Source organism: Fonsecaea multimorphosa, assembly GCF_000836435.1.
Source record: "Fonsecaea multimorphosa CBS 102226 unplaced genomic scaffold supercont1.30, whole genome shotgun sequence".
Taxonomy (NCBI): Eukaryota; Fungi; Ascomycota; class Eurotiomycetes; order Chaetothyriales; family Herpotrichiellaceae; genus Fonsecaea; species Fonsecaea multimorphosa.
In genome coordinates this window covers 312,771-328,825 of record NW_015971664.1, presented here as the reverse complement: position 1 = coordinate 328,825, position 16,055 = coordinate 312,771, and the positions used below count along the sequence as shown (strand labels likewise).

The 16,055-nt window shown below is 53.4% G+C and overlaps 4 protein-coding genes across 4 annotated transcripts; all 4 read left to right on the top strand.

The window, feature by feature from the left end:
- Positions 1 to 257: 257 nt before the first annotated feature.
- Positions 258 to 548, top strand: Z520_10501 (40S ribosomal protein S28; the record flags this gene model as incomplete). Its single annotated transcript, XM_016780993.1, has 2 exons — positions 258 to 321; positions 400 to 548. 2 exons carry the CDS (start codon positions 258 to 260, stop codon positions 546 to 548), a joined length of 213 nt encoding a protein of 70 aa, XP_016627999.1.
- Positions 549 to 1,539: 991 nt separating this feature from the next.
- On the top strand, positions 1,540 to 7,147 carry Z520_10500 (uncharacterized protein; the record flags this gene model as incomplete). Its single annotated transcript, XM_016780992.1, has 2 exons — positions 1,540 to 6,533; positions 6,583 to 7,147. The coding sequence occupies 2 exons, from the start codon at positions 1,540 to 1,542 to the stop codon at positions 7,145 to 7,147; spliced, it is 5,559 nt and encodes a 1,852-aa protein (XP_016627998.1).
- Positions 7,148 to 9,111: 1,964 nt separating this feature from the next.
- Positions 9,112 to 11,447, top strand: Z520_10499 (uncharacterized protein; the record flags this gene model as incomplete). The annotated part of the gene is made up of 5 exons (XM_016780991.1): positions 9,112 to 9,305; positions 9,356 to 9,519; positions 9,584 to 10,212; positions 10,261 to 10,443; positions 10,491 to 11,447. 5 exons carry the CDS (start codon positions 9,112 to 9,114, stop codon positions 11,445 to 11,447), a joined length of 2,127 nt encoding a protein of 708 aa, XP_016627997.1.
- Positions 11,448 to 14,792: 3,345 nt separating this feature from the next.
- On the top strand, positions 14,793 to 15,752 carry Z520_10498 (uncharacterized protein; the record flags this gene model as incomplete). The annotated part of the gene is made up of 1 exon (XM_016780990.1): positions 14,793 to 15,752. One exon carries the CDS (start codon positions 14,793 to 14,795, stop codon positions 15,750 to 15,752), a length of 960 nt encoding a protein of 319 aa, XP_016627996.1.
- Positions 15,753 to 16,055: the final 303 nt, after the last annotated feature.

The following is a 16,055-nucleotide window of genomic DNA, read 5'->3' as shown; positions in this document are numbered from 1 at the left end:
ACCTACCTCTTAACAACTCACGTCCCCATGGCTGGCAGAATCAACCTGAGTCAAAGCATAGCATCGGAAAAATTCCAGGCCGGGGTTTAGCCGATGACAGTCTTGGCGAGTTTGCGCCCACATTGCACCGACTGCGTTTGACATCTTTTTCGCGGCGCTCAATTTCCAACCCGCAGGACATCAATTGCGAGCCACCGCGAATCTACAACTCCAAACCCATTCTCCCCGTCCCAGTCAATACGATTGTCTAGTTCAAGATGGATGCGGCAGGCAAAGTCCCCGTCAAACTCGTCAAAGTCACCCGAGTCCTCGGCCGAACAGGTAAGTCAACTTGCCGACTACCAATATTCAATCTGTGACTGTCGCGGGTCGTCTTAACTTACACTGTGTGTTTTCCAGGCTCCCGCGGTGGTGTCACACAAGTCAGAGTCGAATTCATGGACGACACGAGCCGAAGCATCATCCGAAACGTCAAGGGACCAGGTACGTCAGACTTCCGAGCGGGAAGAATGTTGAACGCGCAAGACGTTTCCCTGGGGCAGAAATAACTGATGATTTTTGTATTGGCATACAGTGAAAGTCGATGATATTCTGTGCCTGCTCGAGTCCGAAAGAGAAGCAAGGAGATTGAGATGATGGCTTGTCGCGGAGTGGGGTTGTGAGGTATTGGAGGTCATGCAGATGAAAATGAGAAATTTGACAAGCGTTGGTACAACAATGATGCTTCAAAGGATGCTGCTCACTCGGGGGAATGGCGGTCCCAGTATGATAGGCACTGGGAAGTGAAGACCATCGGTCGAGCATTGTACGGGCTGGAAAGGGTCTTCAGCAGCAAAGCATTCGGCAGGACCACTGATTTAAAAGCCATCAAAGACCATTCAAGATCACCTTGGGCCGTTCCTCCCGACTCATCCGTTGTTGAGACTCTTGCTTTGAGGCGCGAACTTGGTCGCAGGACTTAGGCCTCAAATCGGGGCCTCAAATTTCGATACTCCCAAAAGCACTTGACTTCACATATGGCGTGTGTAGTAACACCTCTGTAATTTCGCAAAGTCCTTCAAGTAGCACACGCAGGAGCCCATTCCAAACGTCTTTGTGATTCGTAAAATCCCCTGACGGAGACATCAACCCAGCCTTGCAACACTCGTGCGGCTCATGGTCAGCGAACCAAATTCGGCCTTGGCAACCTCGCCGCCTTAGTAAGAAGGTCAAGGCTTCACACGGCGACGTGGCGAGGCCCCAGACATTAACAGAATCACAAAGCATCATCTTTTGGGAGCTTCGATGACGAGTATGCTGTTGCCTCCTTGTTGACCTTGGCTTGTTTCAATTTCAGTCGGTCTTACCTTAAGTTGAGGAGTGGTAGTTATATCAACTCAGTTTTGTCTTTCTCATCCGACTACACGTGAATTGATCCAATCGTTGCCCTTACTAAGAAGAAACATCCTGGAGCGGTTTTGGAAACTGCTCACCTCACTGCAGCATTTCCCCCAGAAGATGAAAGACATCTCCTAGCCCAAAATTATCCAGATCACGACTATGGCAACGCAACAGCCCGCTCCCGACGCGGAGCGAGAATACAAGCTGATATCCCAGCTGGAGATGCGCATCGCCTCCGCCTCAACAGACGAGAAACTAGAGTCTATTCTTCAAAAGTTCCTTCCAGCTCTGCTCCTAAAGCTGGCTTCCCCAACTCCTCAGAACCGCAACCTCGCGATCAAGATATCCCAGTATATCAACCAACGGCTGAAGATCACCTCGTCCATCAAGCTCCCCGTGGCCGCGCTGGTCAAGACGTTTCGCGAGAACGACAACGCCTTTGTGAAGCGATTCTGTCTGGTGTTTATTGAGCAAGGGCTTCCGAGGCTGGAACTGGCCCAGGGAATCGAGACTCTGCCTGGGGTATTGCAGTTCGCCATCCCGAAAACTGAAGGGTTTGATGCCACGGATCGGAAAATGTGGGCTATCGCCTTCGACTTTCTCCTGGAAGTATTGAGGAAATGGAAGATTCCGGAGCGAGGCAGCAAGGAAGACTTGGCTCTCTCAGAGACGTTCTCTCTGTCACCCACGCAGACAGATCTGCTCGTCAGCCGCTTGTGCGATTTTTTGCTCTACGATCCAAGGGACTCCTCCGCCCACGCCCTGGACGAGGACTTCCAGCCCGTCATGGACAAGAACTTCAAACGCCGCTCAGAGGTTGTCCTCCCGCTTGCCAAATTTTTGTTCTCCTCCATCTTCAGCGATCGGCAACGTCTCATTCCCGCCACTATCATGTCTGTTGACCCAAACGCCTCAGCTGCAAATATGAGCGATGTTATGTTCAAGCAATGCAATTTCGACTTAGAGTCTGAGTCTACGATCGACCTACTTTTTGGCCTCTATCAGCGGTCCAAGCCCAAACTGCAAACACGAATCTTGGGCCTATTATCCCGCAGCCAGAACTCTACCAAGCGCACCACCGAGATCATGGACATTGTGGAGAAACAACTCACGCAGACATCCAACGCGGGTCTCGAGGCAGCAAAGCTCCGGGCAGCTCTATTCTCCTACCTAACCTGGACGGTGCGTGTTGGCGCCCAACATCTTGCCGGAGAAATCAGTCACCGCATTCAGGACCTGCTGAAAGAGTATATTGAGATGCAGGGCTGGCCGACCATGAGCGCTGACCACTCCTCCAACGCATCCGAGGTGGAGCTTCGCTCGAAAGCGTACGAGAGCATCGGCCTCCTGGGAGGTCTCAAAAGCGAATCCATTGACAGCAATCGCATGGTGGTTCTCATTACGTGGCTCTTCACAAGCCTCCGATGTGACACCACGCGCGAGATTAGAAGCAGCATCGAGGAATCAATCGGCCGCATCATGAATGCTCTACCACCCCTTGGCAACACCTCGACCGCAAATCGCCTCAAAGACCTCTTCCTGTGGAACGTCTTGGCAGCTCCGGGCCAGGAAGATCCCATTTACTTCCTACCTACGGTCAACAGCACGACATATCCGGCCGTACGGTTTGCAAATAAGTGCCTACCGTTCGATGACGTGGATGCTCGCTTTATCGATGTCCTGGCGTTGGATTCGGCAAGTGGCAGGAGAGAGGTAGCCGAGGAAGGAGCTAGGGGCCTGGATCCGTATTGGCATGCTTCAAATCTGCGCCTCACCACAGCTTCTGAGGATCGAAAGCTGCAGCTCCCCAAGCTCGATGCCTTGGTGGAGAGGTTCTTCGGGTCGGGCACGGCGCAGAAGAAATACTATGACAATCCAACAGTGCTTGCCGCTGCCGTGACATTTTGTCGGAATGTCATACATTGTGGTGCTCTACGGGAAACGGAACTGGCACCGGAAGAGTCGGCGGATTGGAAGCAAGCTATCGACGCCGTGGTCAGTAATGACCAAGACGCTCGACGGCGAATCCGGTCTTATTTACGAAACCTGGGTGGCGACGTGCTATTACCGTTGATGCGCGCAGCATTAGATGGTGCATCTAGAGGGGACGGGGAGTGCTTGGATTCGTCCCTTGAGCTTCTCTCTCTTGCCCCGACTGGATTGTTGCCCTGTATCAAGGAATTAGGGCTTGAGGCTGCCGCTCGTGTTGCAGGAAATCCAGGCTTGCAGCTTCGAGGCGCTCGGGTCTTTGGAATTCTCGCTTCTCTGGACGAGGACGCCAAAGACCTCGCCGAAGCTGAATTGAATGAGGCCAAACGTTGGAGAACGGCCATTGGGGAAGAATTGGTAAAGATTCAAGGCCATCTCCTCCGCGCATGCTTCTGCGTCACCAGAAGATCACTCAGGCTGAAATTGCAAACATCTGATGACACGCTACGCGACGCGGTGCGTACGGTTGTTGAGATTGTCAACAATTCGTCCGACAGGTCGGTCAAAGACACCGCGTACAGATCTCTCCGTCAACTGTTTCTTTGCGCCCCAACAGAGGAAGGATCAAACGACGAAGAAATGCTGAATCAGTTGATCGCAGACAGCAAGAAGGAGAGTGAAACAGCAGTCTCTGCCGCAGGGCCTGTGCTAGGTGTCTTGCATGCGCGTGGTACAAGTCCTTCGCGCTTCGAATCGTTCCTGGATCGATTACTAGGCCTTCACGAAGTCAAACGAGCCGAGTTTCATTTCACCTTGGGAGAATCTCTTGCCGTTGCTTGCGCCGGGTTCAGATCGCTGTCCACGCTGACAGAACTTGATGTTGATGTCGATGTTTCGGGATTCAACGTCAACGGACAGCTTCTCATCACAGTCATTGACAAAGTCCTCGAGGATTGTACTACCACGAAGCCGACGCTGAAGAAGGCCGCCGCAATCTGGCTTCTGTGCCTCGTCCAATACTGTGGCGAATTACCTGCTGTCAAAGCGCGACTGCGAGAGTGTCAAGCTGCTTTTGCCAGGTTGCTGAACGACCGCGATGAGATCGTTCAGGAGACAGGCTCCAGGGGTCTCAGCCTTGTCTATGAGCGGGGTGACAAGCAACTCCGGGACGACTTGGTCAGGGACCTGGTCCAAAGCTTCACCGGCAGCAATGCAAAAATGTCCGGAACCGTGAACGAAGAGACGCAGCTGTTCGAGCCCGGTGCGTTGCCTACCGAAAATGGACAGTCCGTCACGACCTACAAAGATATTGTCCGCCTCGCCACGGAAATGGGAGACCCTAGCCTGGTGTATCGTTTCATGAATTTGGCATCGAATAATGCCATCTGGTCTAGTCGTGCGGCGTTTGGAAGATTTGGGCTCGGCCGTGTGCTGGCAGATTCCACATACTTGACGGAAAACAAGAAGTTTTATCCTAAGCTTTTCCGCTACCGATTCGACCCGAACCCCAATGTCCAACGGTCCATGAATGAGATCTGGCGGGCGCTTGTCAAAGACCCGAATACTGTCATCAACGAGAATTTCGATCTGATCATGGGCGATCTGCTGCAGAGCGTTGTGTCGGGCAAGGAGTGGCGGGCCCGCGAGGCTAGCTGCGCAGCAATCTCTGATCTCGTCCAGGGCCGAGACGTCGATTTGTTTGAAAAGTACCTTGACGAGATTTGGAAGGTCGCTTTCAAAGTCCTGGACGATGTCAAGGAGACGGTGCGATTGGCGGCCATGAAGCTGTGCAGGACGCTCACGAGTATGCTGATACGCAATTTGGAGATTGGCGAGGGCAATTCGAAGCGCTCTGCAACCATGCTCAACCACGCCATGCCCTTCTTGCTGCAACAGATGGATAGCGGTGCGGCTAAGGAGGTACAACAGTATGCTATTGTAACGCTTCTGGAAGTGGTGAAGAAATGTCCTCCGAAATCTCTGCGCCCCTTTGGACCTACAGTTTTAGAGACGCTGGTGCTCTCCCTGAGCTCTCTTGAACACGAGAGTATTAATTATCTGCACTTGAATGCCGACAAGTATGGGTTAACCGCCGAAAAACTGGACAAAATGAGAGTATCGAGCATCAACGCGTCTCCAGTGACAGAGGCAATCGAGGACTGTTTGGAAAGCGTTACCATGACAGTTGAATCCAATGACGACCCCAACGCCATGCAAGGGGTCGTAGCTGGCTCGCACAGTGAAGGGGGTCTTGCAGCGATGGACGACGCGATGCAACGGCTTGCAAATGCTTACCGAGCCGCGATCGGACTGCCGTCCAAAGTCGGCCTGAGCAGAGTTATGACAACGCTGGTTGTTCGCCATCCCACCGCTTTCCGACCGTACGCGGACAAGTTCATACAATTGACGCGCAAACACATCCTCGACCGCAACGCCACCATTAGCGTAGCCTTTAGCACTTCACTGGGCTATCTGATGAGACTGGCGTCGGACAAGGAGATCCAGGCAACAAGCAAGTATGCGCAAAAGTTGTACTTCGAGTCGCAGGAACTGAGCCATCGTTCTGTGGCTGGCGAAATCATCCAGGCGATTTCCAAGGCTGCGAACGACGTCTTCATGAACTCTGCCCCAACCTTTCTCCCCTTTGCTTTCATCGGCAGACGGGACAATGACGAGGAGGTCAGGGAGCGGTTCGATGTTCCTTGGAAGGAGAATATCGGTGGCTCGCGGTCCATCAATCTCTATCTGACCGAGATTGTGGGACTCATCTCGGCACATATTGGATCCCCTATGTGGCCGATCAAGCAAGCTTGCTCTTTGGCCGTCGCCGAATTGGTGGGGTCGATGGAAGTACAAGGAAAATATTCTGACACCGAGGCATCTCTCATTTGGGGAGTGATGCAAGCAGCTCTCGAGGGCAAGACCTGGGACGGCAAGGAAGAAATTGTCAAGGTGTATCCCAAGTTTGTGCGGGAGGCCCAAACACTGTGGTCGAACGGCCAGATCAGCCAGCAGATGAAGAAGATTGCAATCCGAGAAGCGAAGCGGACCAACGTTGCTTACCGACCTCACGCCATTGAGGCTCTTGGAGAGTTTGCGGTCGCTCGAAAAGATCTAGACCTCAGCCACGAGCTCCTGCCTTATTTGGCGGAGTTAGTGGACGAATTGACAGACCCGGATGTCATGGAAGTGGATGAGGCTGACGAGAAGCCCCTGAAGAATCGGTGAGACAGCCCCGCTTATGCATAAACTTGCCACTAACAGTAAGAATAGCGAACAGACCGTTACTGAAACGGCGGTTAGCGCGGTTGTTTCTTGCATGTTCAAGATGCTGTCCACTCATGCACACCCTGAGAGTCTGGACTCGGCCATGAAGATGGTGCAAAAAGCACAGGCCATTCGATCCAGTACACTCGACATTGCACTATACGACAGTGCAAAATTTTTGGTGGTCAATGGGCCAAAATCAGAGGTGGTGGGTGGTGATGGTGGTACCGCTGAAGTCCTTGACGAGAAAAATACCTCAGCCTCAAGTTTGGCACCAGCCTCAGCACCACGGCCGTCGGCGCGGGAGGGTTCGGAGTTGGACGGGCGAAGGGCTTCTGAGCCATTTCAGCCACTGGTCATGGCGGTGCTCGCCTGTCCGCCAGAGCCTTGGCGAGAAATGGAACGGGCGCGCAAATCACGTGTGGAGCTGGCCTTGGCCGTGGCCCAACGAGGCATGCATGACCCGGCCGCATTAGCGGCGATCCTCGACCCCTGGCTGGTCGAAGAGCGGTCGAGACCTTTACGTGAAGAAATCGCACGAGCTCGAGAGGCTTGCAACGGAGACCAGTAGTTTGTTTTCTCGTGGCGTCATGCAACAATACAAGCGTTGGGACCTTCCTCTCTCGGCCCACGGGTCTGAGTTCCGACCCCGGTCCTTGGGAATCCAAATTGCTTGCTCCGGTGCCGGTCTGTTGGGACAACCTCACGCCATGAGATGGAAATGCTACCATAGGGCTGATCATGGTGCACGGACCACGGGCCCAGCTCCACCCTCTTTTGGTTTCTGCACAAGTCCCGTCGAATGTGGCAGAGATGTGGGTTGTTGCTTGTGTGCCTACTGCGTACCGAGTACGGGTACTGGAACCACTCTGCCACGTTTTTCATGCAGCATCCGTGGCCTCCATGTGCGTCCCCGGTCTGTGGGATTCAGGCCACTGGAAATCTAGCGCTGCCTATCTCTAAAAGCCGGGATCTTGGGGGCCTTCTCCACAAAAGTCAAATCTCGAACCCCGACGACACATGGTTTTTCAGCTCGGTTCAGTAGATTTGATATTTAGCCTTGATCATCCACGGTGTTGGTGCCCAAGGGAATGGAAGCGAGGGGTTTCAGGCGGGGTGGGTGGCGGTCTCCGAGACACAAAGGCAATGAGTCTGTTCAGGCTGACTGGATACCCCCTTTTTCTCGGGGTCTTCAGAAGGCAGAATGAGTAGGGTGGTGGTGGTGGAAGGAAAGTTGGATTTCGAGAACGAGTTCGTGGACTCCGATGGGGGATCCCGTCTCTTCCCCACTACTAGGCCCATGGCACTAAAGCTAGGGATTCTACCGGAGGAACAAAAATCCGCATCAGGTATTCCTCGACGAGAATTACGCAACAACAACCAAGAAAAGAGTCGAGGTCAGGCGGTGAGAGAAGGGCACGGAATGTACTATGTACCAGGGCGGTAAACAAACCCAGAAAGAGGCTTGCGCAGGCAGAGGGCAGAGAAGCAAAGATGCAGAAAGAAGCGTGAGGGAAAAAAAAGTGCTGCAGGGCGGCAGGTGAAAGGGAAGGAAGGGGAGGAAGCCAAGTGGAAAAGCTGCCCACCCTTTTGGCTCGTTCCGCAGCCGGCCCACGCATCCACCAATCAGGGCACAGCCGGTGCATCTTTCGGTCTTTTTCGGGCTTACAGATTTTCCGTTCCGAGGAAGTTTTTCCGTGGAATGGGCAGGGCACCGGGTAGGGGGGGCCTGCCTCTCCACTCGATTGCATGCTTTCCTGGTCTTTGGCTCGACACCCGATGCTCCATTGTCAAGATTGTCCACTGACCCTGGCCCGTTCGAAACTCTGCTGGTGTGGCAGTCACCGCAATGCTTCCCTCCCCATTGCCTCCATCTCTTGTCTTTAGTGCAGCCAGATGGATCTCTGCCTCGATGCCGGAAGCAGCCCTCGTGCGTCTCTGGTGTCGCTGGTGTCTCTGGTGGGACTCGACGCAGCCCTTGCAGCCCTGACAGTCCGTATGGCCAGGGCACTTGCTGGTTCTTGGGTTGCGCACAATGACATCGTGATTGCCTCAGACTAAAAGCCCCGAACTATTTGCCATACTAACTAATTCCTGATTGACTTCGCAAGGGCACCAGGCATGTATCCTTTTTCGTTTTTCAATCCAACATCCTCCACTCCTCGACATCCTTTTCAAGTCCGTTCGTTCTCCGTTCGTTCTCCTTTCATTCTCCTCGAGCATGGCATAGCCCTCGGCCTGGAATCACCACCTCGACTTCTTTCGCTGCCAAGGTATTGACCGCATTGGATGTTTGCTTTCTCGCTGCGGCCCTTGCTTCTCTGCCTTATCTCCTTCACCGCGCGTCCCTTGTCTCGAATCTCCTCTCCCCAGTCCCCCCAATACGAGCCTTGTCCTTCCCTTGTTGCCACACGGGCGCTCTGAAGCTGAGATTGAGGCACTAATGCATGCGGCCTGACATGCGCGGTGGCCCTTGAACAAGTTTTTGTGCGCCGTCATCCCGGCCGGCACTCGATTATTTGATCGACTTTCTTCATGATCACCACCACAACACTGCTAATGCCAGTCGACAAGCGAGGGGAGGCCTTGAGAAGACCGCCGCTGCGCTTGCCTGTGATTGCGCCCAAAGAAGACCAATCTTCCTCGGCTAGTTCCAGCCGCAGTGGCCCTAGTGTCCCTCCCCGTTCCCGGCTACCTCCACGATCGAGGAGCGGGTGCTGGACTTGTCGGTAAGTCGTCCACCCAGCCCGTCCGGCTCCCAATGTTAACCGTGCAACAGCTCGCGCAAGGTCAAATGCGATGAATCCAAACCCATCTGTGGTCCCTGTGCACGCTTGAGCCTCAATTGCGACTTCAATCCGCGCATCTCTTTCCGAAATGACACCTCTCGAGTTCTGGGACGCATGCAGGACGTCACCATCGCCGCAAGTCCTGTCTGGGATCGTGAGTTCTTCCCTTCTTCGACCACACGGCCCGAGGCTTTTGTTAATATTTTGTCCTGCAGCAGCAAATTCTCCTGCGCTGACCGAAAACAGCCCTGGATCGGCCGAGGTGGACGATCTCCCGCCGTTCGCCAGCCTAACCACAGATGAGGAGCGTGAGAAGAAGGCAGGAAGGTCCAGCCCTGGAACGTATAACGTCGTCGTCAATCCAGAAAGCTTCCAGCATCTCCCAGAGTACAACGACGAAGCCGAAATCAAACGAGAATTATTGCCGCCTCTACGTCGAGACTCCGTGGCCACCTCACTCGGAAGCAGTCTCGGTCGCGAACCCGGCGTCGAAGCCATTCCCGTCTCGGGAGACCCCAACGTTGTTGTGTTGCCCAGATTTCAAGATGTCAAACGACGCAGTACCTTCAGCTCCAATCGGGCTCGATCACCCATATCCCCGACAGGCCGACATGCATTGGTCAAGGATGAAGCAACTATCAAGGTTGAGGACCAGGAGGAAGCTGTGCTCAGCGAAGAATCAGATTCCGTGACCGAGTCGTCCGGGGTAGGTCAAGAAGCCAGGTACCTGCGCCAGTTTCGGCAGGTGGTTTGGAAACACTTGGTCCCAGCAGAACCTGACCAAAGAGATGGCATGGCACGGTCAAGTGTTCACATCCTGGAACACGCCGCCAACGGTTTTCCTCCGGTATGTGATCCTGTTGGAACGGTTGTGAGCTTTGCTGATTCGTCACAGTTACACCACGCGATGATGGCTGTCGCAGCGTTGAGCGTGGCTGTCCAAGAAGGAAAAGAGTGGCTCGATGCTCTTCAACATTATCAACAAGCTTTGCCAGCATTGCAGTCGACACTTCGAGGCCCCGACGACCTGTCGTCTGATGGTGCTTTTCTGACCCACTTCCTTTTATTGGTCTATGAGGTATGTTGAAACCCTTGCAGCGCCATGTCATGCTAACTGAATCCCAGATCGCCGCCGCCGACGCCGAGCACTCGAATCTTTGGTCGCAGCACCTGTTGACCCTTTTGCAAATTTCGCTTCTACGGCGCGAAGAGCTAGGCGGCGAAGTATTCCCATTTGTCGTTTGGTGGATCTGCAATGTTGACCTCGACGCTCTCCTCAGCGGCGCCGGCAGTGGTGGATACGTTGAATCTTTGTTGAACAACGATTACATTCCTCCCCCCAGCTTCCACTTATACCCTCTTGGCCATGATGGCTCGAGTGTTCTGTATGCCGATGAGGTGGAAGTTCTGCCAACTATCCTACAACTTGACTATGAGGTGAGCATACTTGCCATCCGGCTGGCACTCCTGGCACGCGAATTTCGAAGTGATATCACATTCGACAGCGCGGATCTTCTGCAAAGAAATCAAGCCGTGCAAATCCGCCAAAGCCGGATTTTCGAGCTTCAGGAAGCGTTACGCCAGTTGTGGGTGACACCGGCGGTGATGATGATCAATCAAGAGATCGATAACCTCTCAGTCCGCCCGAAACAGCTGTATGAGCATGCTGCGTCCTTGTATCGAGCATGTATCATCTACTCGCATACATCCATGTGGCCCGGGCAACGGCTCGAAACGTCTCCAGACTACGACACAGAACTCGCCGTGGCTTCGAGTCAAATTTTGCAGATGACGGGCAAAGCCCTTGCGGAGGATCGATCATACTGTCGGTATCTCGTGTTCCCAGTCTTTATGGCCGGGTTCGTGGCGACGGATGGAGCGCATCGAATGCACGCGGTGGACCTGCTCCGCGAGATGGAGAAGACCAGCATCGGCCGCAATACAACAACGACACGGAAAGTACTGGCGGCGGTGTACGAAAAGCAAAATGAGCGATTCATGAATACTGGACAGAGTCTGGATGTGGACTGGATGCACGTGATGGTCGAGGAGGATCTGATGATTGTGAACTTTGGGCTTTGATATACCCCATCTGAAACAGCTTTGACCAGTGCTCATTTATTCCTTTGGCAAGAACAAACAAGCGCGGAGTTGAGGAGCAATTTTGTCTGCAGATGATCCAGAAGGAGGTTTGCGGAAGCTGCAACGGCATTTGAGCGACTTGACTTGGCTGTCATTGTTTTGAGAAATGCACATAGTTGTCTACATGCACGATATACATAGTTAATGAGACCAACATCGACCCCAGACGTGTAAAATCGGCTGCCTGACCATGACCCTCTCTAGATCATGGCCTGTGGATTCTTCAGAGGCCACCCTTCCTCCCCCAAAAAAGGAAACACATTCACCGAACGTGTTTGGGACATAACTTGGGACAAGATTTAGAAGAGAGAGCGAAAAAAAAGCCACCTGAGATCCAACGACAAACTCTCGCGGACGAGGGTGCGGATCGGGGAAAGCTCTGTGGGCATTTCCTGAACATGAAAAGTCTTGAGAGACAGGCTGGGTGATGGCGATGGCGATGGCGATGGCGATGGCGCGACGCAACCAAGGATTCAGCTGGCGGTTGTTGGTGTGATTCGTGGGCGTTGATCGTCCGAGGTGGAGAGCGCAGCAGCAGCGCCCCATTGAACCTTAAACCACGCCAATTGCGAAAATCGATATTATTTGTACCTACCTACTACCTACTACCTACGGCTATTTCGCCGCTGGGAAATTCTGATGATTGATGGGACGGGGGGAGGATAACTAGCTAGTAGTAATATCGAATTTTTGCATTGTCAGAAAAAGCGCCAGAGTGCGGGGAGGCAATATCACCTAGGTATGTACCTCGGCGATTGGCTGCATCGGTCCCAGATACCTGACCTAATAAATTGACCTCGCAGCGGGAGTTCCTGCTAACGGGGGGTTTACCTGGTAATTTTTCCCATCGTATGATCGTATGACCGGGAACGTCTGAGCCGTGGGACTTGGTCGACCCTACCTAGGCCGTTCACGGGGGAGCAGCCGGGAAGACGACACTAATCATTCCCTTGAGCTGAGCAAGCCACCCGCGCATCGGAGGACCAAGAATTGTTTAATAAAAATCGAGAGAGTAGCGAGAGAAAGATCTTTAGCCAACAGGTGGTGAAAACCCTTGTTGTTGGGACCAGTCGGGTATTGACGCCAAATGCGTGATGGGGAGGCGACACAGAGACGTCCTTTTGTGTGGCGGGAGATTCCGGGGATCGTTTCCGTCGGTGGCTCCCTCTCATCTCAGGTGGACGATCTGGAGCGAAAGAAGTGGGATGGCAATTCGCCCGGCCGGTGGGCCAGGTCAGTTACTGGCGATTGGCCGTTGTAGGTAAAGGCGAATCTACCAAGTACCTACTAGGTACCTAGGTAGATACTCGGTAGGTATTACGAGGTAGGGATTCGGCTTTTGAACGAGGTGGGACAGAAAAGCTTCGTCTCCACGTGACAGGTGGGACTGCCCGGTTGACCGACTTGTGCCGGGTCAACCCTCAGCCGTTCGGATTGCCTGTTTCTTCTTCATACCAGCTGCATGCAAGGCATCGGTACCATTGAGTCGAGTCGAGTCGAGTGTGTCATTCTTCAGATCCCTACCACACGGATCGGATCAACATCGGCCTCCTCTCTTTTCCAAATCCCTTTCTCCACTCGACCGACCTTTTGACCCCTTGCTCGAGGATTTTAGTCTGCCAGTGCCAGCCCCTGTCCTCCCTTTTCTTTGCTGCGACAATACCGAGCCAGTGCAATATTTCGCCACTTGAGCTCTTTCGTGCTTTTACCTTCTCAAGCCGACGATGAGCCACCAAGTACTCCTGCCGGCAGATGCGTGGTCGGGGTCAGCGATTCGGCGGCGAGAAGCGGTGGAGGAGCCACCAGAATCCGACGGCAGAAGAAGAGGTCCAAAAGAGGACCACCCCAGATGATCGTCTCTGCGACCCTTGCAAACAGAACCAATGCCGGCTGCAAATTGGGGATTTTCGGGAGACGAGATTGTGCCCATGTGGTTCCTTCATGCCGTTGTCGATTGCTGCAGCTTGCGCATCGATTCTGGCGGAGGACGGAATAGACGAGTGTTCCTCTCTTGCCGCAACGAGGTCGATGTATGAGCCTATGCAGAGGAAGCTGAAGTCGTGGGTCATTGTAAACTGACAGCCCTAACACCGATTCCATGCGAGCTATAACCAGACCGACGACGAATTGTCTGCGAGACATGTGCGGCTTTCCAAGTCGGACTCTTTACTGACTTGGTTTCCTGGTATGATTTTTGCGTCACAGCTTCCCGTTCACATGCACCAGGTGTAATGCTTTCTCTTTCTTGGGATCGCCTCATTGTTCTCGTAAGCTGTGAGATTGTCAGAATGTCTGTTGTTGTGGACTCCCTCCTCTCCTCTGACTTCGAGACGGCTGTCGATCACGAGTCACTAGTGACTATCCAACAGCGGAGCAGCAAAGGATCAGTCATCATTATTGTCGCTGTTTTTGTTTTTCCAAGCGAGCCTCGATCCCCTCTGGCTCGATGCTCTGGCACCAATGGCACCACAATCATATCAGTCGTCGTCGGAAACACGAGAAGACTCTCTTTTATGACGGCAGGACTCGAGGACAAGAAAAGGAGAAGCGAATATGACGGAGTCCATTCATGTCTGCCTCCCACGCGGTACGGTGAGATAGTAGGGCGTTCAACTTGGTCACCCGCCTCGAGTAATCCCCGGGTAGCTGTAGTCTCGGCGAGCAGATTGAATACGAAGAAGAGGAGGCCCAGGTCATGCAGCCAGTCCGAAATCGCAGACTGTGCTGTGATAGCAAGGCTTTTTCCCACAGCTCCAGAAGTGAATGCTAGCCTAAGAGAAGAAGGCGGCGATGGTTGAGCAATCAGCAGGGGAAAGAATGCATAGTAGGCGAATCACGTACCTAGTAAGTAGGATCAAAGTCAGGGTGTCGGCGGGACTTTGCTCCCCTTTTGTGATTACTGACTTCTTCACATCAATGCCAAGCATACAGCTATACCGTGATAAAAAGGCCAGTGTAAGCATTTGTCCGTGCTCGTCCATGGTCCAAATTCGCGCTACTGGATGCATGCTCCTGACTAGGCAGCCATGTCTTCGTATCCGCAGCTCTTTGATTGGCGACGTGGTTGACTGCGCTAGGGGGAATCGTTGGCCGAATCGCACAAACGCGGTCGAACTCCACCCACGTACTATTCGACGCCTGCCTGGGGCATATCTTGAGCAGAGAGAGACAGGTCATAAAGGGAGTCACTGGCCATGGAGCAATGGCAAGTCTCCTCCTTGTCTTGCTCCAGAGACTATTACTAGAGCAGCTACTTCGCAATCGCCCCGAGTACATCTCCGAGTCATGCATCTTCTCGGCTTCCTCAATGCATTCGACAATGTCTACAACTTTGATCCGGACAAAGACATCCAGGATCTCGCAGGAAAGGTGATCGTCGTGACAGGAGGAAATAGTGGGTGTGGTAAAGAGATGGTCCTGCAACTGGCAAAGCATCACCCGCAGCGGATCTACTTGGCCGCTAGATCGCAAGCCAAGTATGACGACGCCATGAAGGACATCACTGCGGCAGCACCCAGCGCGAGTGTCAAGTTTCTGCAATTGGACCTCTCTTCGTTGGCGTCTGTCAAGAGAGCAGCAGACCAAGTCCTCTCCGAAACCGACAGGCTCGACATCCTGGTCAACAACGCCGGCATCATGGCGCACCCACACGGTCTCACGGAAGACGGCTATGAGATCCAATTCGGGACCAATCACATGGGCCACGCTCTTTTGACCCGTCTCCTCCTCCCGCTCATGCAAAAGACGGCATCGCAACCGGGGTCGGACGTGCGCATCATCAACCTCTCGTCCAGTGGGCATTTGATGGCCTGGGGTGCGGGAATCTATTTCGATCAATTGAAAGCGACCACGCAGCCTTTCGACCCCACGAGGCTCTACTCGCAGTCGAAGCTCGCCAATGTCTTGCACGCGAGGGAGCTCGCAAGACGGTACCCCGAGATCATCTCAGTATCAATCCACCCAGGCCGCGTGGAGACGAACCTGGCCAACGTCGTATTCGACCAGAATGGCTTTAGTGGTCGGTTCATGAAAGTCTTCGACCACTTGGTTGGTCCGTTGACCGTACAGCAAGGCGCGTTGACACAACTCTGGGCGGCCACCTGGAAGAGGCAGGAGGTCAAGAACGGCGTGTATTATACTCCTGTCGGGAAAGAAAACAGTGGGTCCAAGCAGAGTCGGGACAGGGAACTGGCCAAGAAACTGTGGGAGTGGACAGAGTCTGAGCTGGACGCGAAGGGATATTGACTGCGACATACTCGAGATCTCCTGGACAACCTGTGACATGCACACATCAGCATCCATGTCGAGGAGCTGTGCTTTATGGCGGAATCAACATTATTGAGGACTTGAGACGACGACATGTGAGGAAAGGGTCGGGAAAGAGCTTGAGATTGGCAATCTGGGTATCATAGTGTTTCGTGCGGGTCGCTGCAAATCTGTCGGCATTATTTCTCGCGTCTCCCTTGAAATCATCGAAAATTCGTCAGAAGCACAAAATGATACTCTAGGTTGAAGCGTTCTTATCGTTATTAGTCTGCAATAGCTTAT